Here is a 26845-nt window from a genome sequence, read left to right on the forward strand (position 1 = left end):
GATAGGGTTGTGTGGAGGAGGTTTTGTCAGGATATTGAACTGCCCTTGGTGCTGTTTGGGGAGGAGCTTCATCCTCAACATTTAAAGAAAGTCACAAATCTTGATCTGAAAGAATTTGCTGTTTAATTGGAAACAAATTAAAATCGGACAATTCGAGGCAAAGACACACACAGTAACAGAAGAGGATTACAAACACAGAACAAGCCCTCACTGGAGACAGTCTGCAGTGGAAATATTATTAGCTTCACATTGTCTTCCCCCTCCCCCACCATCGCAATCACACTTTGCAATCTCGGTTAACCATAGCTGGTTACAGATATACACTAAAGAGTTTTGTGTCTCTCTCCCAAGTTAGTGCTGGTGAAGTTGACGAGCGTTGCCTCTCCTGGCACCATGTGACTCGATCTCTGGCAGTGATCTGGCGATTCCGGCAACACGACATTCACCCGTGGGAGAGGCTGCTTGTCCCAGTCACCCTAAACATAGAAAATGTCTATTGACAAAGTTTCATTTCAAATCAATTTAGGCGATAATACAGCGAAACAAACACGTGGACAGTGCAGTCCCTCAGCAGCCTCCGTACTCACCGGGAAACGTACAGCAGAAGACTTGTTGCAGTGCATCGAGATGGGAGCAGAATCATACAAAGCTCGTAGGACCTGACTGCTGAATGGGTTCCAGGTCACAGAATTGAACTGATCAGTCACTGGGACTTGGGGACAGGTGCAGATTCCATCATCATCAATCCTTTAAAGACAAAATGGTGACTGATGAGCAAGAGAGACTGTAACCATCTCCCCGTGACATTCAATGGCATTACCACCATTGGACCCCCACTATCAACATCCTGGGGGTTACCATTGAGCAGAAACTGAACTGGACCCAGCCACATTAATACTGTGGCTACCAGGGCAGGTCAGAGGCTAGGAATCCTACTGCGAGTAACTCACCTCCTGACCCGCCAAAGCCTGTTCACCATCTACAAGGCACAAGTCAGGAGTGGGATGGAATCCTCTCCACTTGCCTGGATGAATTTCATAGAATTTATAGTGCAGAAGGAGGCCATTCGGCCCATCGAGTCTGCACCAACTCTTGGAAAGAGCACCCTACCCAGGTCCATACCTCCACCCTATCCCCATTACCCAGTAACCCCACCCAACACTAAGGACAATTTTGGACATGAAGGGCAACACTCAAGAAGCTCAACATCATCCAGGACAAAGCAATCCCGCTTGATTGCTCCCCCTTCCACAAACATTCAAACCCTCCACCACCGATGAACAGTGGCAGCCGTGTGTACCATCTACAAGATGCACTGCAGTAACTCACCAAAGTTCCTTCGACAACACATTCCAAACGCACAGCCACTACCATCTAGAAGGACAAGGGCAGCAGATACCTGGGAACCCCACCACCTGGAGGTTTCCCTCCAAGTCACTCATCACCCTGACTTGGAAATATATCGGTCGTTCCTTCACTGTCGCTGGGCAACATCCTGGAACTCCCTCCCTAACAGCACTGTGGGTATACCTGCACCTCAGAGACTTCAGCCAGTCGAGAAGGCAGCTCACCTCCACCTTCTGAAGGGACAATTAGGGATGGACAATAAATGCTGGTCTCGCCTGCCCCAGATCCTGAGAACGAATTTGAAATGTTCCCATATCTGTTCACACAAGCGTGGGATTTCTGGCCATCCGACAATTCCTCATTTTAATCGTTCAACTATTTGTGGCCATATCTTCAGCTGCCTGCCTGAGGCTGTAAGGTCTGGACCATAAACCTCTCGTCTCCTGATAGACGAATGTTAAACCTTTCCTCTCTAACCAAAAGCTGTTCCCCACCTATCCTAATATCTCCTCATGAGTCTGACTCCAAGGTCAGTGATGTTTGATCTCATTGCTGGGGGATGTTTAACACCATTCAAGATGTGATATAAATGCAATTTTTTACCTGTTGATGAAAATGAAATACTTCTGCAGGTAACTGACATCCACCACACTCTTGCACAGTTCCAACTGTGTCTGGGGATAATAGTGTACGTAGTTCACACACATTTCTTCATTGATTCCAAATCCACCCTAAACAGAGAATCTGATTGCAATCACGTTGCACCTTGTCAATTGTCCAGATAATCCTTTAACTCTGAAACATTTATCCACCTGCTCACAGTGTCATACTCTCTTCTATCTCTGTCACACTGTCTGTCTCCCTCCTTTTCTCTCTCTGTCAATATGCCTCGCTCCTCCGTCTTTCACTGTCTCTCTCTCTCTCTCTCTCTCTCTCTCCCTCTCGCTCTCACTCTCTGTTATTGGGCACAGGACCAGAGAATTATCTGCATTGGCAGTGATGACAGGGGCCAAGCCTGGTGCTCACAATGATTGGGGAAGAGATTTGCAGATAAAATGGAGCAAGTGGATCAGCTGCAGGTCACCTTGAACAGATTAGGAGGGGAGACTAACCAGTGGATTATTTATCGAGGTCCGATGAGACAGGAAAGAATAGGCAATGGACAGGGAAGACAAGGCCCTGGTTGGTGCTCAGTGAAACAGGGCAGGGAGTGAAATAAACTGGATTTTGAAGGGTGTCCAGGAAGTGATAACTTACTGAATATTTCCCCTTCTAGCTGAAAACCCATTACAGCTCCAGATACCCGCTACTCTGATGAAATTGACCAGAAATGTTACCTCTGATTCTCCCCCACAGAAGCTACCTGACCAGTGGAACATGCACAGAGATACTTCCTCAGACTCCAGCATTTACAGAAATGTTATCTTGTCCGATAGATAACACATCACTTCAATGAGATGGGCCACGAGTAGCTCTGAGCTTTCTGCACCTACCACTGTCACATGACTCCGGTCCTCAGTGTTGTATGTGCAGGAGGTAATCAAAACATCTCCCTATTGAGAAGATAACATGGTTCAAGAAAATTACTGATCAAAACAATTTTCAAAACACTATGCATACAACACGGTATCATGGTGGTTAGCATCAATGCTTCACAGCTCCAGGGTCCCAGGTTCGATTCCCGGCTGGGTCACTGTCTGTGTGGAGTCTGCACGTCCTCCCCGTGTGTGCGTGGGTTTCCTCCGGGTGCTCCGGTTTCCTCCCACAGTCCAAAGATGTGCGGGTTAGGTGGATTGGCCATGCTAAATTGCCCGTAGTGTAAGGTTAATGGGGGGATTGTTGGGTTACGGGTATACGGGTTACGTGGGTTTAAGTGGGGTGATCATTGCTCGGCACAACATCGAGGGCCGAAGGGCCTGTTCTGTGCTGTACTGTTCTATGTTCTATAACACTGGGCTGGTGTTTGTGTACAGCACTGGGCTGGTATTTGTGTGCAGCACTGGGCTGGTGTCTGTGTGCAGCACTGGGCTGGTGTCTGTACAACACTGGGCTGGTGTCTGTGTACAGCACTGGGCTGGTATTTGTGTGCAGCACTGGGCTGGTGTTTGTGTACAGCACTGGGCTGGTATTTGTGTGCAGCACTGGGCTGGTGTCTGTGTGCAGCACTGGGCTGGTGTCTGTACAACACTGGGCTGGTGTCTGTGTGCAGCACTGGGCTGGTGTCTGTGTACAGCACTGGGCTGGTGTCTGTACAACACTGGGCTAGTGTCTGTGTACAGCACTGGGCTGGTGTCTGCGTACAGCACTGGGCTGGTGTTTGCGTACAGCACTGGGCTGGTGTTTGTGTACAGCACTGGGCTGGTGTTTGTGTACAGCGCTGGGCTGGTGGCTGTGTATAGCACTGGGCTGGTGTTTGTGTACAGCACTGGGCTGGTGGCTGTGTACAGCACTGGGCTGGTGTTTGTGTACAGCACTGGGCTGGTGGCTGTGTACAGCACTGGGCTGGTGGCTGTGTACAGCACTGGGCTGGTGTTTGTGTACAGCACTGGGTTGGTGTTTGTGTACAGCACTGGGTGGGTGGCTGTGTACAGCACTGGGCTGGTGTTTGTGTACAGCACTGGGCTGGTGGCTGTGTACAGCACTGGGCTGGTGGCTGTGTACAGCACTGGGCTGGTGTTTGTGTACAGCACTGGGCTGGTGGCTGTGTACAGCACTGGGCTGGTGTTTGTACAGCACTGGGCTGGTGTTTGTGTACAGGGCTGGTGTTTGTGTACAGCACTGGGCTGGTGTTTGTGTACAGCACTGGGCTGGTGTCTGTGTACAGCACTGGGCTGGTGTCTGCGTACAGCACTGGGCTGGTGTTTGCGTACAGCAATGGGCTGGTGTTTGTGTACAGCGCTGGGCTGGTATTTGTGTACAGCACTGGGCTGGTGTTTGTGTACAGCACTGGGCTGGTGTTTGTGTACAGCACTGGGTTGGTGTTTGTGTACAGCACTGGGCGGGTGGCTGTGTACAGCACTGGGCTGGTGTTTGTGTACAGCACTGGGCTGGTGGCTGTGTACAGCACTGGGCTGGTGGCTGTGTACAGCACTGGGCTGGTGTTTGTGTACAGCACTGGGCTGGTGGCTGTGTACAGCACTGGGCTGGTGTTTGTGTACAGCACTGGGGGGGTGGCTGTGTACAGCACTGGGCTGGTGTTTGTGTACAGCACTGGGCTGGTGGCTGTGTACAGCACTGGGCTGGTGGCTGTGTACAGCACTGGGCTGGTGTTTGTGTACAGCACTGGGCTGGTGGCTGTGTACAGCACTGGGCTGGTGTTTGTACAGCACTGGGCTGGTGTTTGTGTACAGGGCTGGTGTTTGTGTACAGCACTGGGCTGGTGTTTGTGTACAGCACTGGGCTGGTGTCTGTGTACAGCACTGGGCTGGTGTCTGCGTACAGCACTGGGCTGGTGTTTGCGTACAGCAATGGGCTGGTGTTTGTGTACAGCACTGGGCTGGTGGCTGCGTACAGCGCTGGGCTGGTGGCTGCGTACAGCACTGGGCTGGTGTTTGCGTACAGCACTGGGCTGGTGTCTGTGTACAGCGCTGGGCTGTTGGCTGTGTACAGCACTGGGCTGGTGGTTGTGTACAGCACTGGGCTGGTGTTTGTGTACAGCACTGGGCTGGTGTCTGTACAGCACTGGGCTGGTGGCTGTGTACAGCACTGGGCTGGTGTTTGTACAGCGCTGGGCTGGTGTTTGTACAGCACTGGGCTGGTGTTTGTGTACAGCACTGGGCTGGTGTTTGTGTACAGCACTGGGCTGGTGTTTGTGTACAGCACTGGGCTGGTGTCTGTGTACAGCGCTGGGCTGGTGGCTGTGTACAGCACTGGGCTGGTGTTTGTGTACAGCACTGGGCTGGTGGCTGTGTACAGCACTGGGCTGGTGGCTGTGTACAGCACTGGGCTGGTGTTTGTGTACAGCACTGGGCTGGTGGCTGTGTACAGCACTGGGCTGGTGGCTGTGTACAGCACTGGGCTGGTGGCTGTGTACAGCACTGGGCTGGTGGCTGTGTACAGCACTGGGTTGGTGTTTGTACAGCACTGGGCTGGTGTTTGTGTACAGCACTGGGCTGGTGTTTGTGTACAGCGCTGGGCTGGTGTTTGTGTACAGCGCTGGGTTGGTGTTTGTGTACAGTACTGGGCTGGCAATTGATAACCCAAGTCTCTCAGATACTCACAGGTAACACCGAGATCTCTTTTTGCAAAAGTCGTATTTCCTGTAAAGGCCAAAGTAGATTTATGAAACCAATGCAATAAATTTGTTCTTCATTAAATTTACAATCTATAGAACAGCTGAATCCAGCCACGGGTAGAATCCACTGGACCTAAGAATGGTCAGCATATTTATTAAATGAGAATTTAAGAACTTTAGAACAACAGAAGAGGTACGAGGAAGGGGATTAGAGATAATGGCTGAAGATAACTCAATACAAGGGAGGTGGGGTGGAAACGTAATATCAGAATTCTGGAGCTCAGACCCCAGGTCTCAGAGGAGCTACAGCAGAGGTTCATCACAATGATGCTGGGATTAACAAAGTTCAATTCCGAGGACACGTTATTGTCAGATCCCTCACATGGACCACAGAGAATCAGTCATCGATTTCCCCGTGGAGATTCCATTGTACCAGGCGGAGGCCGAGCCCTTTAGAGGCCGTCCTGGGCCAGGACACGTACAGGGACCCGATCCGGCTGCTCTGTTACTCTTGGGTTGAGCCTCTCGTGTTGTGCATCGCGGGTGCGATATTACCTTTGAGTTTACAGTAAACCTGTTTAAACCTTCATCTTTGATTATTAACTTCACTGGCAAGGGGGAGCAAGATGGGATTCTGGACAGCCCTGCTGAAAAAAACAACTCTGGTAAGGAAATGTAGGCAGCAATCCCGGGAATGCCGAATCTTCAGTGCGGGCGTAAAGGATTCGCCCAGTTTGCCAAAAGAATGCACTATTTCTTTCATATTAATGGTTTCGAGGGTAATGACCAACAAAAGGTTATCCTTCTGACCACCTGTGGAGCCCTGACCTTTGACATTATTGAGAGTTGGACTTACCCAGCAGTCCCGAATGTACTGGAAGAATTAGCGACCAAGCCACTATAACTGATCGTTGGCAATTATCCAGCGCTACAGAAGGGGGGGGGGGGGGGGGTGGAAGAATCCCTGGAGAGCCCATAACGGAATTACTGACCAGCATCAGAAAACTGATGGACACTGTGTATGGGTCATCCCTGCCGGAGATGCTACGGGACCGACTGGTATGCGGAATAAACAATGTTGTGTCACAGAGAAACCTGCTTACAGAAGCTGCCCTGGGCCTTATAGAACTGACGCTATCCCTGAAAACTTCCGAGGAAAAGGGCCAAAGAACTTGGACTGCAGTGTGTTCAATTTTGGCGTCTCCCCGTAGAAAGCACCTCTGTGCCCCACCCACCATCTGTTCACCGCTCAGCTGCAACACACAAGGATATGGTCCGACAGCCATGAAACCCCAGAAATGTTAGGGAAACTTTCCTAGAGGACTTTGGGGAACAGACAGAGGAGTACTGGATCTGTGGCCAAAGGATACGCCCAAGCCAAGGCTGCCAGAATACTGCATATCACCCAGGCCAAAAGCCAAAGCCACCTCAGGCCTGGGCCTTGAGAATCCACCGGCTCGAACAGGACAAACTGATGCAGCTGAACTGCATCACCACCCCCAAGTGAACAGTCACTGCTTGGACATGGAAGTGGACACTGGAGCTGCTGCTCGATTATAGGAGAACAGACCTTCAGGTGCCTCCGAACGCACATCAAGCCCCTGGGCCTGCGAATATCACAATTTGCGAAATGGGCAGCACCAGTAGTTCAGGTACCAAAGCCTGACAAGTTGGCCCACCTTTGCGGAAACTATAAATTAACTGTCAGTAGAGCCTCAACCTTGACCCCATGCCACACACCGAAGACCTGTTTGTAAAACTGGCTGGAGGCCACACATTTACCAAGTTGGGCATAGGCCATGGATACCTCCAGCTGGCGGTCAATACGGCATCCAGGGAAATGTCCCCCGTCAAACCCATAAGAGGTTATATGAATTCACCCGTCTGCCTTTTGAAGACTCGGCAGCGTGCACCATATTCCAGCGTAAGGGTTGCCTGGGGTGGGAGTGCACCGGGTGATGTATTCATCACAGGAGCCCCTGAAAAAGAACACCTGGAAAAACTGGAGGATGTCCTGTTATGACTCTCCCATGTGGGTGTCTGCCTCAAGCATGGAAAGTGCGTGTTTTAGGCGAACAATGTGACATTACCTCAGTCACTGTGTTGACAAGGATGGCCTGCACGTTTTAGAGGACAAAGTGAGGGCCATAAAAGGGGCACTGACTCCTCGAAACACGACAGAGTTGAAGCCGTTCCGAGGCCTGATTAATTATGATGGGAAATGTACCGAGCCACCTTAGTGACATCCCTGTCACATTGTTGAAGAAGAACCAGTTGTGACCGAGGCCACAGGAAGCAGCATTCACAAAAGTGATGCAGCAGCTGCTCTCGTCCAACATTTTGGCACAGTACGATCCCACAAGACCGCTGATACTAACATGTGATGCCTCTCCATACGGAGCAAGGCCAGTCTTCTCCCACCAGTGGGGCGATGGCACCAAACAACCAGCTGCATCGGTAGATGTGGGACCACACTATATGCAAATTGAAAAAGAGGGCCTGGCCGTGATATTCAAATTGACGAAATGCCACCCGTACATCTGAGGTCAACACTTTACGATAGATTTACAACATCGGCAGTATTTTGCTTATTTGTCCTTTGAAGTTCTCCACGATCCTCCTCACGGTTCACAACAGTCAAAAGTTTTGTATCATCTGTTCATTTTGAAATTGTGCCCAGTACACTAAAGTCTTGGTCATCAATATATATCAGGAAGAGTGGGCAGCACAGAAAACACTGCCATAATCAAAGACCCCTCCCACCAGGGTTATTCCCTCTTCCAACTTTTTCCATCGGGGAGGAGATATAAAAGTCTGAGAACACGCACGTACAGATTCAAAAATAGCTTCTTACCCGCTGTTACCACACTCCTAAACGACCCTCTTATGGACTGAACTGTCCTTCCTACGATTATTCTGTACAGTTGTAGCTCTACATACCGTATACTTCACCTGCTATGTTTATGTATTTTCATTGTGTAACCTCATGTATTCATGTGTGTCCTATGTTTTTAATGTATGGAACGATCTGTCTGGACTGTACGCAGAACAATACTTTTCACTGTACCTTGGTACATGTGAGAAATCTAAATCTAAATTCTAAACCCGGAGTGCTCCACTATAAACCTTCCAGTGACAAAAACTGTTGAGCATTTTCTTTCCCGTCACACAGCCAATTTATATTCATGGGGCTACTATTCCCAATAACCTTACTGACCAGTCTGTGCAACACTTTGTGCCTTTTAGCAGCCGCACCTTCAGCTGTCTGGGTTCAAGCTCTGGAATCAAATCTAAAATCATTTCTCATCTGTCTATCTCTTACTTCTCCTTTCAGCCTTCCTTGTGAGAGGATTCAAGTACACAGAGAGTGGGATTCTCTCAGCCCGGGGCCAGGCCGGAGAATCACGTTACCCTGCCATTGGCACCGGCGTGGTCGACGCTCCACCAGTCGGGAGCCACTCTAGCCCCCCCCCCCCCCCCCCCCCCCCCGATAATTCTCGGCCCGGGATGGGCCAAGCGGCCGTAACAAAAATCCCGACTCCCGCCGGCGCCATTCTAATCTGCTCTTAGCCGGAGGGACCTCAGTGTGGAAGGGTCCAGGAGCGGCCTGTGAGGGGGAGGGGGTTCAACCCCGAGGGGGGCCTGGCCCGCAATCAGGGCCCACCGATCGGCGCGCCGGCCTCTCGGGCTGGGGGCCTCCTTTCTTCTGCGCCAGCCCTTTAGCCCTACGCCATGTGGCATCGGGGCCGGCGCAGAGAAGGGAGTCACTGCGCATGCGCGGGCCCCGCGACGCCCAATTGAGCAGCTGGAGTGGCGAGGGTCGCTCCAGTGCTGTGCTGGCCTCCTGTAGGGGCGTTTCCGATGGAGTCAACACAGCCTCAGGATCAGAGAATCTCACCCAGGAGCAGGGATGTCTTGCCACAATTATACAGGGCCTTGGTGAGGCCATACCTGGAGTATTGTGGGCAGTTTTGGTCTCCTTATCTGAGGAAGGATGTTCATGTCGCGAGGGAGGGCAGCGAAGGTTTACCAGGCTGATTCCAGGGATGGCGGGACTGTCATATGAGGAGAGATTGACGAGGTTGGGATTGTTCTCGCTGGAGTTCAGAAGAATGAGGGGGGGATCCCATAGAGACGTATAAAATTCTAACAGGACTAGACAGGGTAGATGCAGGAAGGATGTTCCCGATGGTGGGGGTGTCCAGAACCAGGGGTCACAGTCTGAAGATACGGGTAGGCCATTTAGGACAGAGATGAGGAGACATTTCTTCACCCAGAGAGTGGTCGGTCTGTGGAATTCATTACCACAGGAAGGGGATCAAAGGAAATGGGAGGAAAGCAGAATTAGGCTATTAAGTTAGATGATCAGCCATGATCATAATAAATGGCAGCCAGCTTGAATGGCCAAATGGCCTCCTCTTGCTCCTATTTTCTATGTCCCTCAACCAGGCCAGCGCTGAACCTTAGAGGAGCTACACAGTGACCACCCGGGAGTCTCCAAAATGAAGATGCTTCAAGGATCTACGTCTGGGGCCCAGGCTTGAGTCAACAAATTTAGTAAAACAGTGGCCGTCGTATCGGAAAATCAGAAGCTCCCACGGTCGGCCTCGCTGGTGGGATGTGTAGGGTTAGGGGTACACACTGATTTTGCCAGGCCGTTTATGGGGTCAATGCTTTTAATCTTGGTCGATGCCCATTCTAAATGGATGGACATCAGATGTTCTCCATGACTTCCAGCATCACCATAGAGGAACAACGCAGTCATTTTCGACCCATAGGATACCGGAGGTAGGATACTGGAGGTAGGATATCGGAGGTACTTGTGTCCGACAACAGGACTCCCTTCACCAGCAGAGAATTCCAACTGTTCACAAAGTCCAACGATATGGAACACAACCGAGCGCCGCCATAGCTTCCATTGGCCTGGCTGGACAGGTGGCAAAAACATTTACAAACAGCCAGCTTGCTTAACAGGGGCTGGTTTAGCACAGTGGGCTAAACAGCTGGCTTGTAATGCAGAACAAGACCAGCAGCGCGGGTTCAATTCCCATACCAGCCTTCCCGAACAGGTGCCGGAATGTGGCGACTAGGGGCTTTTCACAGTAACTTCATTAAACCTACTTGTGACAGTAAGCGTTTATTAAAAGCAAGTCAGCTCGGTTCCTCTTCAACTTCAGGACCTTGCCACACACCACGGCGAGGGGAGCACCAGCAGAGTTGCTGATGGCCTGATGCCTCCAAACCCAGACTCAGCCTATTGTTTCCCAACGTAGGTGGGAAAGTGGAGTCAAAACAAGAGGGTACGATACCCAACAGACCTTCAGGACAGAAGATACCGTCTATGTTCACAATTTTGGAGACAGATCCCGTTGGAGCTCAGGAGCTGCAATGAACAAGATGGCCCCGCGTTATACAAGGTCAAGACCAGGGAGAGGACAGTAAAAAAAATCCGTGGACCATCTCATGAGCAGTGAATCTTTGACTGCGGAATCTACTCCAGGTGGGGTGGCAACCTTAACGTCCATAGAACCAACCTCCAGGCAGGGGACACAACCCATGTTAAACACAAGAGTCATCCCCAACAAGACAAAGATTTGGGCTCAGAAATGGAGACTGAGGTGACTGGACCCAGCCAGAAGTCAACATCAGCTGGAGCTTGTTAATTTATGAATTGCATTAGGCCAGTTTTCAGAGGCTAGAATCACAGTATAAAGGTGAGCCAGCTACAGTGCAGACTTTGTTTGCACTGAGTGCTGAATTTGGGTGTATTTGAGTGCTACAGTGAGAGTTTGGTGACTGAGGGAGTGCTGAATTTGGGTGTATTTGAGTGCTATAGTGAGAGTTTGGTGACAGGGAGTGCTGTATTTGGGTGCATTTGAGTGCTATAGTGAGAGTTTGGTGACTGAGGGAGTTAGGTGACTGAGGGAGTTTGGTGACTGAGGGAGTTTGGTGACTGAGGGAGTTTGGTGACTGAGGGAGTTTGGTGACTGAGGGAGTTTGGTGACTGAGGGAGTTAGGTGACTGAGGGAGTTTGGTGACTGAGGGAGTTAGGTGAGGAGGAAGCAAGGTGCTCCTTTCATTTCATTTCCGCAAAGAGCGAGAAGGGAGCCAGGAGTTCACAGAGTGCAGCTGGCTGGGAGCAGAGTCAGAGGGTGGAGTTCCAGTTGGTCCACAGGGCAGCTATATTCTATTCTGTAAGGTAAGAGTTTGTTTTTTGTTTTTTTTTTTAATTTTTAATTTTAAAAAATTTTCTTTTTGTGTTTGTTGTGTTTTTTGGGGGCAGCAAGCTATCATTGTATCATTTCACAAAATCACCAATTTTAGAGGGTTCACTTGGGAGAGCAGCAACAGTATATATTTATATTTTTAAAGGGCCGAACGGGTGTTGAATCTTTTCTTTTTTTTTTCCTTTAAATCTCTTTGGGAATTCAGATCAGAGGGGATGGAGGCTCGGGCAGTTCCATGCTCCTCCTGCAGGATGTGGGTGGTGAGGGATACCACCGGTGTCCCCACTGACTACAAATGCAGGAAGTGGACCCAACTGCAGCTGCTCAGAGACGGAACCGGAGCTGGAGCTGGATGAACTTCGGATCATCCGGGAGGCGGGGGGGGGGGGGGGGGGGGGGGGGTTGATAGAGAGGAGGTACAGGGAGGTAGCCACACCCAAGGTACAGGACAAGAGTAGCTGGGTTACAGTCAGCGGAAGGAACATGAACGGGCAGACAGTGCAGGGATCCCTCGTGGCCGTTCCCCTTCAAAACAAGTATCCCGTTTTGGATGCTGTTAGGGGGTGGGGGGGGGGGGGGGGAGGGGGGCAGGGGGATGACCTACCAGGGGAAGGCCCTAGCGACCAGGTCTCTGGCACTGAGTCTGGCTCTGTGGCTCAGAAGGGAAGGGGGGAGAATAGAAAAGCAATAGTGATAGGAGACTCAATGGTCAGGGGAATAGATAGGAGATTGTGGTCGTGAGCGAGACTCCCGGAAGGTATGTTGCCTCCCAGGTGCCAGGGCCAGGGATATCTCGGATCGGGTCTACAGGATTCTTAAGGGGGAGGGGGAGCAACCAGAAGCCGTAGTGCACGTGGGCACCAACGACATAGCTAAGAAAAGGGATGAGGATCTAAAAAGCAATTTTAGGAAGTTAGGTTGGAAGCTAAAGAGCAGGATAAGCAGAGCAGTGATCTCAGGATTGCTACCGGTGCCACGTGCAAGTGAGGTAAGGAACAGAGAGCGAGTGCAGCTGAACTCGTAGCTACAGGGCTGGTGCAGGAGGGAAGGCTTCAGATATGTGGACCATTGGGATGTCTTCTGGGGAAGGTGGGACCTGTACATGAAGGACGGATTGCACCTAAACTGGAGGGACACCAATATCCTGGGTGGGAGGTTTGCTAGAGCTCTGTGGGAAGGTTTAAACTAGTTTAGCAGAGGGATGGGAACCAGAGCTATGGATCAGAGGATAGGGTAGCTGTTGAACAGGCAGCAAGTCTGTGAGGAAGGATAGACAGTTGTTAGGACAAAGTTGCAGTCAGTGGAATGGGTTAAAGTGTGTCTGTTTCAATGCAAGGAGTGTCAGGAATAAGGGAGATAAGCTGAGAGCATGGATCAGTACTTGGAACTACGATGTCGTGGCTATTATGGAGACATGGATTTGACAGGGGCAGGAATGGTTGTTAGATGTTCCGGGGTTTGAATGTTTTCAGAAGAATAGGGAGGGAGGTAAAAGAGGAGGGGGAGTGGCACTGTTAATTAGGGAGTGCACCACAGCTGCAGAAAAGGAGGTAGTTGAGGAGGGTTTGTCTACTGAGTCAGTATGGGTGGAAGTCAGAAACAAGAAAGGAGCAGTCACTTTATTGGGAGTTTTCTATAGACCCCCCAATAGGAGCAGTGAGATAGAGGAACAGATTGGGCGGCAGATCTTGGAAAAGTGCAGAAGCAACAGATTTGTTGTCATGGGGGGACTTCAACTTCCCTAATATTGACTGGAACCTCCGTGCAAATGGTTTGGATGGAGCAGATTTTGTCAGATGTGTCCAGGAAGGATTCCTGACTCAATATGTAGATAGGCCAACTAGGGGGGAGGCCATTTTGGACTTGGTGCTCGGCAACGAACCAGGCCAGGTGTCAGATGTCTCGGTGGGAGAATATTTCGGTGACAGTGACCACAACTCCTTGACCTTTACAATAGTCATGGAGAGGGATAGGTACACAGTATGGGAAGGTATTTAATTGGGTGAGGGGAAATTATACTGCTATTAGACAGGAGCTGAGGAGCATAAAGTAGGAACAATTGTTCTTGAAATGAAAATCGCTTATTGTCACGAGTAGGCTTCAATGAAGTTACTGTGAAAAGCCCCTAGTCACCACATTCCGGCGCCTGTTCGGAGAGGCTGTTACGGGAATCGAACCGTGCTGCTGGCCTGCCTTGGTCTGCTTTCAAAGCCAGCGATTTAGCCCAGTGTGCTAAACAGCCCCAGTTTCTTGGGCATTTCTTGGGGAAATGCACAACAGTAATGTGGGGATTGTTTAAGGAGCACTTGCTGTGAGTGCTGGATAGTTTTGTCCCACTGAGACAAGGAAGGAATGGTAAGGTGAAGGAGCCTTGGATGACAAGAGAAGTGGAGCTTCTAGGCAAGAGGAAGAAGGAAGCTTACGTAAGGTTGAGGAAGCAAGGATGTGACTCGGCTCTAGAGGGTTACAAGGTAGCCAGGAAGGAACTCAAAAATGAACTGAGGAGAGCTAGAAGGAGGCATGAAAAAGTCCAGGCGAGAAGGATTAGGGAAAAACCCCAAGGCGTTCTACACTTATGTGAGAAATAAGAGGATGATCAGAGTGAGAGTAGGGCCGATCAGGGATAGTGGAGGGAATTTGTGCCTAGAGTCTGAGGAGATGGGGGAGGCAAAATGAATACTTTGCTTCGGTATTCACTCGAGTGAGAGAGGGACCTTGTTGCTCATGAGAACAGTGTGAACCAGGTTAATAGACTCAAACAGGTTGCTATTAAGAAGGAGGATGAACTGGAAATTTTGAAAAGCATCAGGATAGATAAGTCCCCTGAGCCTGACGGGATATACCCAAGGTTACTACGGGAAGCGAGGGAGGAGATTGCTGCGCCGTTGGCGACGATCTTTGTGTCTTCACTCTCCACTGGAGTAGTACCGGATAATTGGAGGAAGGCGAATGTTTTTTCCCTTTCAAGAAAGGGAATAGGGAAATCCCTGGGAATTACAGACCAGTCAGTCTTACGTTGGTGGTGAGCAAAATATTGGAAAGGATTCTGAGAGATAGGCTTCATGATTATTTAGAAAAACATAGTTTGATTAAAGATAGTCAGCATGGCTTTGTGAGGGGCAGGTCATGCCTCACAAGCCTCATTGAATTCTTTGAGGATGCAACGAGACAGATTGATGAAGGTCGGGCAGTGGATGTGGTGTATATGGATTTCAGTAAGGCATTTGAAAAGGTTCCCCATGGTAGGCTCATTCAGAAAGTTAGGGGGCATGGGATACAGGGAAATTTGGCTGTCTGGATACAGAATTGGCTGGCCTAAAGAAGACAGCGAGCGGTAGTGGATGGAAAGTATTCCGCCTGGAGGTCGGTGACCAGTGGTGTCCCGCAAGGATCTGTTCTGGGACCTCTGCTCTTTGTGGTTTTTTTATAAATGACTTGGATGAGGAAGTGGAAGGGTGGGTTAGTAAGTTTGCCGATGACATGAAGGTTGGTGGAATTGTAGATGGTTTTGAGGGTTGTTGCAGGTTACAACAGGACATTGACAGGATGCAGAGCAGGGCTGAGAAGTGGCAGATGGAGTTCAACCTAGATAAATGTGAAGTGATTCATTTTGGAAGGTCGAATTTGAATGCTGAATACAGGGTTAAAGGCAGGATTCTTGGAAGTGTGGAGGAACAGAGGGATCTTGGGGTCCACGTACATAGATCCCTCAAAGTTGCCACCCAGGTTGATAGGATTATTAAGAAGGTGTATGGTGTGTTGGCTTTCATTAACAGGGGGATTGAGTTTAAGAGCCGTGAGGTTTTGCTGCAGCTTTATAAAACCCTAATTAGATCACACTTGAAATATTGTGTCCAGTTCTGATCGCCTCATTATAGGAAGGATGTGGATGCTTTGGAGAGGGTACAGAGGAGATTTACCATGATGCTGCCTGGACTGGAGGACATGTTTTATGAAGAAAGATTGAGGGAGCGAGGGCTTTTCTCACTGGAGCGAAGAAGGAAGAGAGGTGACTTGATAGAGGTGTACAAGGTGATGAGAGGCATGGATAGAGTGGATAGCCAGAGACTTTTCCCCAGGGTGGAAATGGCTGTCACGAGGGGACATAATTTTAAGGTGATTGGAGGAAGGTATAGGGGAGATGTCAGAGGGAGGTTCTTTACACAGAGAGTGGTGGGTGTGTGGAATGCACGGCCAGCAGAGATGGTGGAGTCAGAGTCATTAGGGACATTTAAGCGACTCTTGGACAGGCACATGGACAGCAGTAAATTGAAGGGGTGTAGGTTAGGTTGATCTTAGATAAAGATAAATGGTCAGCACAACATCGTGGGCTGAAGGGCCTGTACTGTGCTGTATTGTTCTATGTTCTATATTCTATCAAGGAAAAGCCCCCATCAGGGGTCCTTCAACCCTCTGCGAGGAAGCAATGACCCCTCGTCCGCTTCATGCACCCAGATCCAGCTCAGCTGAGAGTGGACACAAGGCCGTGCGCAAAGAGGCAAAGGAAGCCTCACTGTCGCAGGAGTGGAGAAGGATCTGGACCTGGGGGGGGGGGGGGAGGGCAAAGGAAGCCTCACTGTCGCAGGAGTGGAGAAGGATCTGGACCTGGGGGGGGGGGGGGGGGGGGGGGGGGGGAGATGAAAACCCTCACCAGGACCACGAGGAATCACTTACCGATCTCTCTGTGGGGCTGGTGAAGCACAAATTTCCATGGTAACAGATGGAATCCTGGGCTGGGCACTTATGTTGTGCAACTTTACCTTTGAGTTTAGAATAAATCTGTTTAAACCTTCATCTCTGTGTGTCCTGAACCACTACACTCATACATTGAGTTTACGAGATCAAGGGATGGACTAATTGGATTCTCCGACTCCCCCGCCGGGTCAGAGAATCGCGGGGGGGGGGGGGGGGGGGGGGGCGTGAATCTCGTCCCCACCGGCTGCCGAATTCTCCGCCGCCGGGGATTTGGCCGGGGCAGGAATCGTGCCGTATCGGTTGGCGCCCACTGGCAGCGATCCCCCCCGGCGATTCTCCGGCTCCCCGTGGGCCGAGTGGCTGCCCGTTTTCGGCGGGACCTGGATACGCGGGCGGCCTCCGGGATCCTTGGGATCTGTCCCTGGGAGGTGCCCCCATGGTGACCTGGCCCGCGATCGGGGCCCACCGATCCGCAGACAGGCCTGTGCTGTAGGGGCACTCTATTATTCCGTGTCGGCTGCTGTGGCCATCCGTGATGGCCGACGCGGAGATGAACTCTCCCCTGCGCACACGCTGGCACTCCCGCGCATCCACCAACCGGCGCCGGCCGGCTGAAGCCCTTTGGCACCAGTTGGTGTGGCGCAAACCACTCCGGTGCTGGCCTCGCCCCTGAAAGTGCGGAGGACTCTGCATCTTTGGGGCGGCCCGACGGAGTGGTTTGTGCCACTCCTTCGTGCCAGAGTTGCCCGTCCCGCCGATTCCCGCAGAATCCCACCCTTTAAGCTGTTTAAAGGGTTTGATAGAGTCAAGAGAAACTATTTCCCATTGGAGGGGGCGGGGAGGGGGGTGGGGGAGTCTGGGACAAGGGGGAAGAAGCTCACGTTTTGGGCCAGGCTGTTGAGCAGTGATATCAGGAACACTTCCTGACCCGGCGAGGAGGGGAAAAAGCGAACTCACTTTCCCCACAAAAAACTGTTGAGGATCAGTTAAATATTTCAAAACTAGAATTGATGGATTTTTATTGGCAAGGGATCAATATGGAATCCAGGCAGGTAGAGCCACAATCGGACTAAATGTTGGCAAGGGCTCGAGGGGCTGAATGGCCTCCTGCTGTTCCTGATTGGTACTACAGGCAAAGGGGGCAATTGATGAGTTTTTTAAAAAATGTATTTGTTCAAAGTTTTCAATAAGTTTACAAAACCCTCCAAAAAGGAAAATAGTACAAAGAAAGAAGGGCAACAACATGCCAACAGAACAGAACAACGTAACCCTCTAAACAATACAGTTTAGCAAATTAACTAAATTCCAAACAGGATAGAGCATGCGCCCCTTACAAAAAGGAAAATAAATCTCTCCCCCCCGGGTTGCTGCTGCTGTTTTTTTTTAAATTAAGGTTTTGCTAAATTTTCTATATTAAATAGTAATAATCTTAACACAGCAACTTTGTGAACATTAATCTAGTGCATAAAGTGAATATACATCAGAAATCCACTAGACGTGGGCGATTGATGAGTTGCTAGAACATGAGGACACAGATTAAACTCCCATTTAGGATGTAAGTGAGAAGAAACCCTTTCTCCCCGAGAGCCACCTGGTAGATTCTGAGACAGGGTCAGTGAATATTTTAAAGGCAGAAGTCGGTCAATTCTTGACTAAGGAGGGAGTCGAAGGGGATCAGGGGTTTGGCAGAAATATGAAGTTGATGCCACAGTCAGACCAGCCAGACCAGGCCCGAGGGGCTGTGGACTGAGCAGGCCCGAGGGGCTGTGGACTGAGCAGGCCCGAGGGGCTGTGGGCTGAGCAGGCCCGAGGGGCTGTGGACTGAGCAGGCCCGAGGGGCTGTGGACTGAGCAGGCCCGAGGGGCTGTGGACTGAGCAGGCCCGAGGGGCTGTGGGCTGAGCAGGCCCGAGGGGCTGTGGGCTGAGCAGGCCCGAGGGGCTGTGGGCTGAGCAGGCCCGAGGGGCTGTGGACTGAGCAGGCCCGAGGGGCTGTGGACTGACCAGGCCCGAGGGGCTGTGGACTGAGCAGGCCCGAGGGGCTGTGGACTGAGCAGGCCCGAGGGGCTGTGGACTGAGCTTGCTTCTAATCTGTATGTTTGCTTTTGTTAGAGTAGATTCGAGAGCCCAGACTAGCCTTGTTCAGACTTGAACAAAAGAATGAAGCAACAAGCAAGCGATACCTGAAAGTGAGTGCTATAATGTCCATCAGCATTGACAATGTCCAGCTCAACACCACCCTGAACAAGAACAGTCTTCACCTTTGTACCAGCAAGGTGAGTGTGCAGCTGTGAGGCAAAGATGTGGATGCCAGACACAGGCAGGCTCTGTCAAAGGAACAAATCCAAAACATCAACAACACACCGTTAACGATTGTTCAAAATGGTCAACAATTCACTGACTGTGATCAAGAGCAGACCAAATGTCTTTGTGGCCATCAATCTCTGCCCCTGCTCACTCTTTACTCTGGTCACTATCAGTGTCCAGTCTTCCTGGTCAAACACTACTCCAGTCTGAACCCCCCGCCCTCCCTCCCACTGCTCACTTTCTACCAGTTCCAGTTCACCTTCGACACTCAAAGACCCTCTTTGTCTCAGTCACTCTCTGTGTCCCAGTCACTCTCTGTGTCCCAGTCACTCTCTGTGTCCCTCACTCTCTGTGTCGCTCACTCTCTGTGTCCCAGTCACTCTCTGTGTCTCACTCACTCTCTGTGTCCCAGTCACTCTCTGTGTCCCAGTCACTCTCTGTGTCCCAGTCACTCTCTGTGTCCCAGTCACTCTCTGTGTCCCTCACTCTCTGTGTCTCAGTCACTGTCTGTGTCCCAGTCACTCTCTGTGTCCCAGTCACTCTCTGTGTCCCAGTCACTCTCTGTGTCCCAGTCACTCTCTGTGTCTCAGTCACTCTCTGTGTCCCAGTCACTCTCTGTGTCCCAGTCACTCTCTGTGTCCCTCACTCTCTGTGTCTCAGTCACTCTCTGTGTCCCAGTCACTCTCTGTGTCCCTCACTCTCTGTGTTCCAGTCACTCTCTGTGTCTCAGTCACTCTCTGTGTCCCAGTCACTCTCTGTGTCTCAGTCACTCTCTGTGTCTCAGTCACTCTCTGTGTCTCAGTCACTCTCTGTGTCTCTCACTCTCTGTGTCGCTCACTCTCTGTGTCCAAGTCACTCTCTGTGTCTCAGTCACTCTCTGTGTCCCTCACTCTCTGTGTCTCAGTCACACTCTGTGTCCCTCACTCTCTGTGTCCCAGTCACTCTCTGTGTCCCAGTCACTCTCTGTGTCCCTCACTCTCTGTGTCCCAGTCACTCTCTGTGCTCCTCACTCTCTGTGTCTCAGTCACTCTCTGTGTCTCAGTCATTCTCTGTGTCCCAGTCACTCTCTGTGTCTCAGTCATTCTCTGTGTCCCAGTCACTCTGTGTCTCAGTCACTCTCTGTGTCCCAGTCACTGTCTGTGTCCCAGTCACTGTCTGTGTCCCAGTCTCTCTCTGTGTCCCAGTCTCTCTCTGTGTCCCAGTCACTCTCTGTGTCTCAGTCACTCTCTGTGTTCCAGTCACTCTCTGTGTCTCTCACTCTCTGTGTCGCTCACTCTCTGTGTCCCAGTCACCCTCTGTGTCTCAGTCACTCATTGTGTCTCAGTCACTCTCTGTGTCCCAGTCACTCTCTGTGTCTCAGTCACTCCCTGTGTCCCTCACTCTCTGTGTCCCAGTCACTCTCTGTGTCCCAGTCACTCTCTGTCTCAGTCATTCTCTGTGTCCCAGTCATTCTCTGTGTCCCAGTCATTCTCTGTGTCCCAGTCACTCTCTGTGTCTCAGTCACTCTCTGTGTCCCTCACTCTCTGTGTCCCAGTCACCCTCTGTGTCTCAGTCACTCGCTGTGTCTCAGTCACTCTCTGTGTCTCAGTCACTCTCTGTGTCCCAGTCACTCTCTGTGTCTCAGTCACTCTCTGTGTCCCTCACTCTCTGTGTCTCAGTCACTCTCTGTGTCCCTCACTCTCTGTGTCCCAGTCACTCTCTGTGTTCCTCACTCTCTGTGTCTCAGTCACTCTGTGTCTCAGTCATTCTCTGTGTCCCAGTCACTCTCTGTGTCGCTCACTCTCTGTGTCCAAGTCACTCTCTGTGTCTCAGTCACTCTCTGTGTCCCTCACTCTCTGTGTCCCTCACTCTCTGTGTCTCAGTCACTCTCTGTGTCTCAGTCACTCTCTGTGTCTCAGTCACTCTCTGTGTCCCAGTCACTCTCTGTGTCTCAGTCACTCTCTGTGTCCCAGTCACTCTCTGTGTCTCAGTCACTCTCTGTGTCCCTCACTCTCTGTGTCCCAGTCACTCTCTGTGTTCCTCACTCTCTGTGTCTCAGTCACTCTGTGTCTCAGTCACTCTCTGTGTCGCTGTCACTCTCTGTGTCGCTGTCACTCTCTGTGTCGCTGTCACTCTCTGTGTCTCAGTCACTCTCTGTGTCCCTCACTCTCTGTGTCCCTCACTCTCTGTGTCTCAGTCACTCTCTGTGTCCCAGTCACTCTCTGTGTCGCTCACTCTCTGTGTCCAAGTCACTCTCTGTGTCTCAGTCACTCTCTGTGTCCCTCACTCTCTGTGTCCCTCCCTCTCTGTGTCTCAGTCACTCTCTGTGTCCCTTACTCGCTGTGTCCCTCACTCTCTTTGTCCCTCACTCTATTTGTCCCTCACTCTCTGTGTCTCAGTCACTCTCTGTGTCTCAGTCACTCTCTGTGTCTCAGTCACTCTCTGTGTCGCTCACTCTCTGTGTCCCAGTCACTCTCTGTGTCCCTCACTCTCTGTGTCTCAGTCACTCTCTGTGTCTCAGTCACTCTCTGTGTCCCAGTCACTCTCTGTGTCCCAGTCACTCTCTGTGTCCCAGTCACTCTCTGTGTCCCTCACTCTCTGTGTCGCTCACTCTCTGTGTCTCAGTCACTCTCTGTGTCCCAGTCACTCTCTGTGTCCCAGTCACTCTCTGTGTCCCAGTCACTCTCTGTGTCCCTCACTCTCTGTGTCGCTCACTCTCTGTGTCTCAGTCACTCTCTGTGTCCCAGTCACTCTCTGTGTCCCAGTCACTCTCTGTGTCCCAGTCACTCTCTGTGTCCCTCACTCTCTGTGTCGCTCACTCTCTGTGTCCCAGTCACTCTCTGTGTCCCAGTCACTCTCTGTGTCCCAGTCACTCTCTGTGTCCCAGTCACTCTCTGTGTCCCTCACTCTCTGTGTCGCTCACTCTCTGTGTCTCAGTCACTCTCTGTGTCCCAGTCACTCTCTGTGTCCCAGTCACTCTCTGTGTCCCAGTCACTCTCTGTGTCCCTCACTCTCTGTGTCGCTCACTCTCTGTGTCTCAGTCACTCTCTGTGTCTCAGTCACTCTCTGTGTCCCAGTCACTCTCTGTGTCCCAGTCATTCTCTGTGTCCCTCACTCTCTTTGTCCCTCACTCTCTTTGTCCCTCACTCTCTGTGTCTCAGTCACTCTCTGTGTCTCAGTCACTCTCTGTGTCGCTCACTCTCTGTGTCCCAGTCACTCTCTGTGTCCCTCACTCTCTGTGTCTCAGTCACTCTCTGTGTCTCAGTCACTCTCTGTGTCCCAGTCACTCTCTGTGTCGCTCACTCTCTGTGTCTCAGTCACTCTCTGTGTCCCTCACTCTCTGTGTCGCTCACTCTCTGTGTCTCAGTCACTCTCTGTGTCTCAGTCACTCTCTGTGTCCCAGTCTCTCTCTGTGTCTCAGTCACTCTCTGTGTCCCAGTCACTCTCTGTGTCCCAGTCACTCTCTGTGTCCCAGTCACTCTCTGTGTCTCAGTCACTCTCTGTGTCCCTCACTCTCTGTGTCGCTCACTCTCTGTGTCTCAGTCACTCTCTGTGTCTCAGTCACTCTCTGTGTCTCAGTCACTCTCTGTGTCTCAGTCACTCTCTGTGTCTCAGTCACTCTCTGTGTCCCAGTCACTCTCTGTGTCCCAGTCACTCTCTGTGTCCCAGTCACTCTCTGTGTCCCAGTCACTCTCTGTGTCCCAGTCACTCTCTGTGTCCCTCACTCTCTGTGTCGCTCACTCTCTGTGTCTCAGTCACTCTCTGTGTCCCAGTCACTCTCTGTGTCCCAGTCACTCTCTGTGTCCCAGTCACTCTCTGTGTCCCTCACTCTCTGTGTCTCAGTCACTCTCTGTGTCCCAGTCACTCTCTGTGTCCCAGTCACTCTCTGTGTCCCAGTCACTCTCTGTGTCCCAGTCACTCTCTGTGTCCCTCACTCTCTGTGTCGCTCACTCTCTGTGTCTCAGTCACTCTCTGTGTCCCAGTCACTCTCTGTGTCCCAGTCACTCTCTGTGTCCCAGTCACTCTCTGTGTCCCTCACTCTCTGTGTCGCTCACTCTCTGTGTCTCAGTCACTCTCTGTGTCTCAGTCACTCTCTGTGTCCCAGTCACTCTCTGTGTCCCAGTCACTCTCTGTGTCCCTCACTCTCTTTGTCCCTCACTCTCTTTGTCCCTCACTCTCTGTGTCTCAGTCACTCTCTGTGTCTCAGTCACTCTCTGTGTCGCTCACTCTCTGTGTCCCAGTCACTCTCTGTGTCCCTCACTCTCTGTGTCTCAGTCACTCTCTGTGTCTCAGTCACTCTCTGTGTCCCAGTCACTCTCTGTGTCGCTCACTCTCTGTGTCTCAGTCACTCTCTGTGTCCCTCACTCTCTGTGTCGCTCACTCTCTGTGTCTCAGTCACTCTCTGTGTCTCAGTCACTCTCTGTGTCCCAGTCTCTCTCTGTGTCTCAGTCACTCTCTGTGTCCCAGTCACTCTCTGTGTCCCAGTCACTCTCTGTGTCCCTCACTCTCTGTGTCGCTCACTCTCTGTGTCTCAGTCACTCTCTGTGTCTCAGTCACTCTCTGTGTCTCAGTCACTCTCTGTGTCTCAGTCACTCTCTGTGTCCCAGTCACTCTCTGTGTCCCAGTCACTCTCTGTGTCCCAGTCACTCTCTGTGTCCCTCACTCTCTGTGTCGCTCACTCTCTGTGTCTCAGTCACTCTCTGTGTCTCAGTCACTCTCTGTGTCCCTCACTCTCTGTGTCTCAGTCACTCTCTGTGTCTCAGTCACTCTCTGTGTCCCTCACTCTCTGTGTCGCTCACTCTCTGTGTCTCAGTCACTCTCTGTGTCTCAGTCACTCTCTGTGTCCCAGTCTCTCTCTGTGTCTCAGTCACTCTCTGTGTCCCAGTCACTCTCTGTGTCCCAGTCACTCTCTGTGTCTCAGTCACTCTCTGTGTCCCTCACTCTCTGTGTCGCTCACTCTCTGTGTCTCAGTCACTCTCTGTGTCTCAGTCACTCTCTGTGTCTCAGTCACTCTCTGTGTCCCAGTCACTCTCTGTGTCCCAGTCACTCTCTGTGTCCCTCACTCTCTGTGTCGCTCACTCTCTGTGTCTCAGTCACTCTCTGTGTCTCAGTCACTCTCTGTGTCCCTCACTCTCTGTGTCTCAGTCACTCTCTGTGTCCCTCACTCTCTGTGTCTCAGTCACTCTCTGTGTCTCAGTCACTCTCTGTGTCCCTCACTCTCTGTGTCGCTCACTCTCTGTGTCTCAGTCACTCTCTGTGTCTCAGTCACTCTCTGTGTCCCAGTCTCTCTCTGTGTCTCAGTCACTCTCTGTGTCCCAGTCACTCTCTGTGTCCCAGTCACTCTCTGTGTCTCAGTCACTCTCTGTGTCCCTCACTCTCTGTGTTGCTCACTCTCTGTGTCTCAGTCACTCTCTGTGTCTCAGTCACTCTCTGTGTCTCAGTCACTCTCTGTGTCCCAGTCACTCTCTGTGTCCCAGTCACTCTCTGTGTCCCTCACTCTCTGTGTCGCTCACTCTCTGTGTCTCAGTCACTCTCTGTGTCTCAGTCACTCTCTGTGTCCCAGTCACTCTCTGTGTCCCTCACTCTCTGTGTCTCAGTCACTCTCTGTGTCCCAGTCACTCTCTGTGTCTCAGTCACTCTCTGTGTCCCAGTCACTCTCTGTGTCCCAGTCACTCTCTGTGTCCCTCACTCTCTGTGTCGCTCACTCTCTGTGTCTCAGTCACTCTCTGTGTCTCAGTCACTCTCTGTGTCCCAGTCACTCTCTGTGTCGCTCACTCTCTGTGTCGCTCACTCTCTGTGTCCCTCACTCTCTGTGTCTCAGTCACTCTCTGTGTCCCAGTCACTCTCTGTGTCCCTCACTCTCTGTGTCCCAGTCACTCTCTGTGTCCCAGTCACTCTCTGTGTCCCTCACTCTCTGTGTCCCTCACTCTCTGTGTCCCTCACTCTCTGTGTCCCAGTCACTCTCTGTGTCCCAGTCACTCTCTGTGTCCCAGTCACTCTCTGTGTCCCAGTCACTCTCTGTGTCCCTCACTCTCTGTGTCGCTCACTCTCTGTGTCCCAGTCACTCTCTGTGTCCCAGTCACTCTCTGTGTCCCAGTCACTCTCTGTGTCCCAGTCACTCTCTGTGTCTCAGTCACTCTCTGTGTCCCTCACTCTCTGTGTCTCAGTCACTCTCTGTGTCGCTCACTCTCTGTGTCTCAGTCACTCTCTGTGTCCCAGTCACTCTCTGTGTCCCAGTCACTCTCTGTGTCCCAGTCACTCTCTGTGTCCCAGTCACTCTCTGTGTCCCAGTCACTCTCTGTGTCCCAGTCACTCTCTGTGTCTCAGTCACTCTCTGTGTCTCAGTCACTCTGTGTCTCAGTCACTCTCTGTGTCTCAGTCACTCTCTGTGTCCCTCACTCTCTGTGTCCCAGTCACTCTCTGTGTCCCAGTCACTCTCTGTGTCCCTCACTCTCTGGCAGCTCATTCTTTGCCCTGTTCTCTGACCAGGTGATCAGTCTCAGATACTGTGCGTTACTTACCTGCTGTGTGCATTCTGCTGTACAATAACCGCGGAGTACAAAGCTTGCTTCCCTTGGTGGAATAGCCATAAGTGGTGTGTACACAAGCCCCAGCTCCATGATTCCCGCATTGAACTTCCGTAAGGTGGGAGTGTAGAACAAGCGAATCCCGGAATTGTCCAACCTTCCTGTCAATGTAAGAGATAGGATTTCATTCACCTGAAACCTTGCTGGTTTATTAAACATGTGGTCAACGTGGGCTGTGGCTAACGTGGGCTATACAGGGTTATGCCGGCTTAACAAGGCTGTATAGGTTTATATAAGAATCAAACCAGGCAATAGAGGAGACTGACAGCCCTCGTGTGCGCATCACATTTTAGGAAGGATGTGGAAGCTTTGGAAAAGGTGCAAAGGAGATTTACCAGGATGTTGCCTGGAATGGAGAGTAGGTCATACGAGGAAAGGTTGAGGGTGCTAGGCCTTTTCTCATTAGAACGGAGAAGGATGAGGGGCGACTTGATAGAGGTTTATAAGATGATCAGGGGAATAGATAGAGTAGACAGTCAGAGACTTTTTCCCCGGGTGGAACACACCATTACAAGGGGACATAAATTTAAGATAAACGGTGGAAGATATAGAGGGGATGTCAGAGGTAGGTTCTTTACCCAGAGAGTAGTGGGGGCATGGAATGCACTGCCTGTGGAAGTAGCTAAGTCGGAAACGTTAGGGACCTTCAAGCGGCTATTGGATATGTACATGGATTAGGGTAGAATAATGGAGTGTAGGTTAACTTCTTAAGGGCAGCACGGTAGCATTGTGGGTAGCACAATTGCTTCACAGCTCCAGGGTCCCAAGTTCGATTTCGACTTGGGTCACTGTCTGTGCGGAGCCTGCACATCCTCCCCGTGACTGCGTGGGTTTCCTCCGGGTGCTCCGGTTTCCTCCCACAGTCCAAAGATGTGCAGGTTGGGTGGATTGGCCATGACAAATTGTCCAAAATTCTATGATTAACCTAGGACAAAAGTTCGGCGCAACATCGTTGCCCGAAGGGCCTGTTCTGTGCTGTATTTCTCTATCTATCTCTATCTATCTATCACCTACTCTACCCACCAATTGGGTTTGGGTTCTTCCCAGCCATTCAGACAGAGGATTATTGTATTCCAGACCTGGTGAGAAACTGCTTGTAATATTTCACTCCCAGAATTTCCTGTTATAGTTCTGACGGCTGTCTGTCTTTTGAACAGGAGCGACTTCACAGGTCTGACTAGAATTTTTGTAATCGCCTGGCAGAGACAGATGGGGGAGAATCCAGCTGCTTCCTGGCTAAATCTCTCCTCACAGAACTCAGGACAAAATGGAACTCTTCACATGACCCGCCTTTCTTCCTGAAGATTCTGAATCAGAAGCAAAAACAGGTGATCCCTCATAATTCTAAATTCACCGATTGTCTGTTTGCCAAGTCTGCCGATTGACATCTTGGGCTCTGCCACAGAACCTAAAGGGAAGTCCTAGCTAGTCACTTAGGCCAAGGGTGATTTTAGTTTGGAGCAGCGAGCATG

General features: G+C 51.1%; 1 protein-coding gene across 1 annotated transcript; it reads right to left on the bottom strand.

The window, feature by feature from the left end:
• Positions 1-106: 106 nt before the first annotated feature.
• dbh (dopamine beta-hydroxylase (dopamine beta-monooxygenase)) lies at positions 107-25476 on the bottom strand. The gene is made up of 7 exons (XM_038782605.1): positions 25308-25476; positions 18684-18827; positions 5568-5606; positions 2841-2900; positions 1951-2078; positions 588-747; positions 107-476 (listed from the first exon to the last, which is right to left on the bottom strand). Exons 1-7 carry the CDS (start codon positions 25404-25406, stop codon positions 324-326), a joined length of 783 nt encoding a protein of 260 aa, XP_038638533.1. The 5' UTR covers positions 25407-25476; the 3' UTR covers positions 107-323.
• Between the last annotated feature and the right edge of the window lie 1369 nt (positions 25477-26845).

This window comes from Scyliorhinus canicula, chromosome 21, assembly GCF_902713615.1.
Source record: "Scyliorhinus canicula chromosome 21, sScyCan1.1, whole genome shotgun sequence".
NCBI classification, from domain to species: Eukaryota; Metazoa; Chordata; class Chondrichthyes; order Carcharhiniformes; family Scyliorhinidae; genus Scyliorhinus; species Scyliorhinus canicula.

What these genes read in the sequence shown, in the direction of transcription:
- dbh (XM_038782605.1), bottom strand. Translation starts at nt 25,406, where the DNA reads ATGGAGCTGGGGCTTGTGTACACACCACTTATGGCTATTCCACCAAGG. An exon ending in CAGCAGAATGCACACAGCAG is followed by an intron (nt 18,828 to 25,307) that starts GTAAGTAACGCA and finishes TTCCTTTGACAG; the next exon opens with AGCCTGCCTGTGTCTGGCAT. An exon ending in AAGAGATCTCGGTGTTACCT is followed by an intron (nt 2,901 to 5,567) that starts GTGAGTATCTGA and finishes TCTTCTCAATAG; the next exon opens with GGAGATGTTTTGATTACCTC.